This window comes from Phoxinus phoxinus, assembly GCF_949152265.1.
Source record: "Phoxinus phoxinus genome assembly, chromosome: 18".
Lineage (NCBI taxonomy): Eukaryota > Metazoa > Chordata > Actinopteri > Cypriniformes > Leuciscidae > Phoxinus > Phoxinus phoxinus.
The window spans coordinates 1,793,452-1,795,951 of record NC_136893.1 but is presented as its reverse complement, the minus strand read 5'-3'; the positions used below and the strand labels follow the sequence as shown (position 1 = coordinate 1,795,951).

The 2,500-nt window shown below is 45.4% G+C and overlaps 1 protein-coding gene across 2 annotated transcripts in view; it reads left to right on the top strand.

Moving 5' to 3' along the window:
* LOC306986217 (serine/threonine-protein kinase DCLK2) overlaps positions 1 to 2,500 on the top strand; it is an 18,563-nt gene that overhangs the window by 8,097 nt on the left and 7,966 nt on the right. For both annotated transcript variants that reach the window (XM_079589216.1, XM_079589215.1), the window contains exons 7-9: positions 934 to 1,036; positions 1,149 to 1,206; positions 1,921 to 2,040. In XM_079589216.1, coding sequence (XP_079445342.1) covers positions 934 to 1,036; positions 1,149 to 1,206; positions 1,921 to 2,040 — 281 coding nt within the window. The remainder of the gene's footprint in view (positions 1 to 933; positions 1,037 to 1,148; positions 1,207 to 1,920; positions 2,041 to 2,500) is intronic.

Below are 2,500 nucleotides of genomic sequence, written 5' to 3'. Positions count from 1 at the left end.
TCACTCTCACACTCACTCTCACACTCACTCTCACTCTCACACTCACACTCACTCTCACTCTCACACTCACTCTCACTCTCACTCTCACTCTCACACTCACTCTCACACTCACTCTCACACTCACACTCACTCTCACACTCACTCTCACACTCACTCTCACACTCACTCTCACACTCACTCTCACACTCACTCTCACACTCACTCACACTCACTCACACTCACTCACACTCACTCACACTCTCACACTCACTCTCACACTCACTCTCACACTCACTCTCACTCTCACTCACTCTCAAACACTCTCTCTCACTCTCTCTCACACTCTCACACTCACTCTCACTCACACTCACTCACACTCACTCTCACACTCTCACACTCACACTCACTCTCACACTCACTCTCACACTCACTCTCACACTCACACACACACTCACTCTCACACTCACACACACACTCACTCACACTCTCACTCTCACTCTCACTCACACTCACTCACTCTCACACTCACTCTCACTCTCACACTCACTCTCACACTCACACTCACTCTCACACTCACTCTCACACTCACTCTCACACTCACTCTCACACTCACACTCACACTCACTCTCACACTCACTCTCACACTCACACACACACTCACTCACACTCTCACACTCACACTCACACTCTCACACACTCACTCACACACTCACACTCACACTCACACTCACACTCTCACTCTCTCACACTCTCACTCTCTCACGCTCACACACAAACACTCACTCACACCCTCACTCTCACACACACACTCTCACACTCACTATTTTATATCGCTCAGCCCTACAGTAGCTCCGCCCACAGTGAAATCTCATTGGTACAAAATCCCACACAACTGCATGTGAAACACCCGGTGTGTTCTGATTGGCTGTTGATTTTCACACACTCTCTCTGCAGTGAATGGCAATGATGTTCAGTCGTCTGTCATCAGTGAGAAGTACACAGTGGGGAAAGTCATCGGTGATGGAAACTTCGCTGTCGTCCGAGAGTGTGTGGAGAGGTATTACATCTCTCACACACACACACACACACACACTTAAGACATTATCTACAGAACTGATGTGTTTATCAGCTCTTTATATTTAGATCTCATGTCGTTGGTGTTTATGCAGGTCTACAGGACAGGAGTACGCGCTGAAGATCATAGACAAGGCCAAATGCAGCGGAAAGGTACGGTTTCAGTGTGTTTTATCTTTAGCGCCTCTTTCAAAACCGCCCGGTAGCACTTAAACTTCTCAAAGTGACCTCATCAGCAAATCTGTCCCCTATGTTCATGTTATTGAGGCTATACGTCTACATTAATCCGGATACATCTGAAAGCGTTTTCCTAGCGTAACCCTAACCCTTCACTTTAAATAAATAATAAAGTTATTGTGCAATTCTTCTGACGGGATCATTTTATTTAGCAGAATATCACAGCATTCACTGATGCGACCAGGTCACACTCACTCACTATTATGTTTGGTCTAAAATGCTCTCATTATATATCAGTATAAACATGAATATATATTGGTGAAATATGCGTCACATGACTAAACTTACGTTATCGTTTTTAAATACCTCCGTTTTGACAGTCCCCACTATAACTCGAAAACAACATTTTCAAATTTATCCACTTTGGAGAGCGTTTTCAAAAAGCTTTGTTTTCATTAATAAAAACGCCATCTCAGTGTGGACGGGAGGACAAAACGCAGAGAAAAAGATTTGTTTTCAAACGAAAACATATTAGTGTGGACAAGGCATTTTCAACAAGAACATAATTTTTTACTAGTTTCCGTTCTGTATAGAGGCTCAGATTACTGGCAAACATGTTTGCCTGTTCACTCACAACACAACTATGAAAATCCACAGCAGAGATTCTGATTGGTTGACTGGTGTTGACAGGAGCACCTGATAGCCAATGAGGTGGCGATACTGCGCAGGGTTCACCACCCCAGCATCATTATGCTAATTGAGGAGTTGGACACGCCCACTGAGCTGTATCTGGTCATGGAGCTGGTAAAGGTGAGTGTGTGAGTGAGTGTGTGTGTGAGAGTGTTTGTGTGAGTGAGTGAGTGAGTGAGTGAGTGAGTGAGTGAGTGTGTGTGTGTGTGTGTGTGTGTGTGTGTGTGTGTGTGTGTGTGTGTGTGTGTGTGTGTGTGTGTGAGAGTGTTTGTGTGAGTGAGTGAGTGAGTGAGTGAGTGAGTGAGTGAGTGTGTGTGTGTGTGTGTGTGTGTGTGTGTGTGTGTGTGTGTGTGTGTGTGAGAGTGTTTGTGTGAGTGAGTGAGTGAGTGAGTGAGTGAGTGTTTGTGTGAGTGAGTGAGTGTGAGTGAATGTGAGTGAGTGTGAGTGAGTGAGTGTGTGAGGGTGTTTGTGTGAGTGAGTGAGTGTGAGTGAGTGAGTAAGTGAGTGTGTGAGTGTGAGAGTGTTTGAGTGAGTGAGTGTGAGTGAGTGTGAGTGAGTGTGAGTGTGTGAGTGTGTGAGT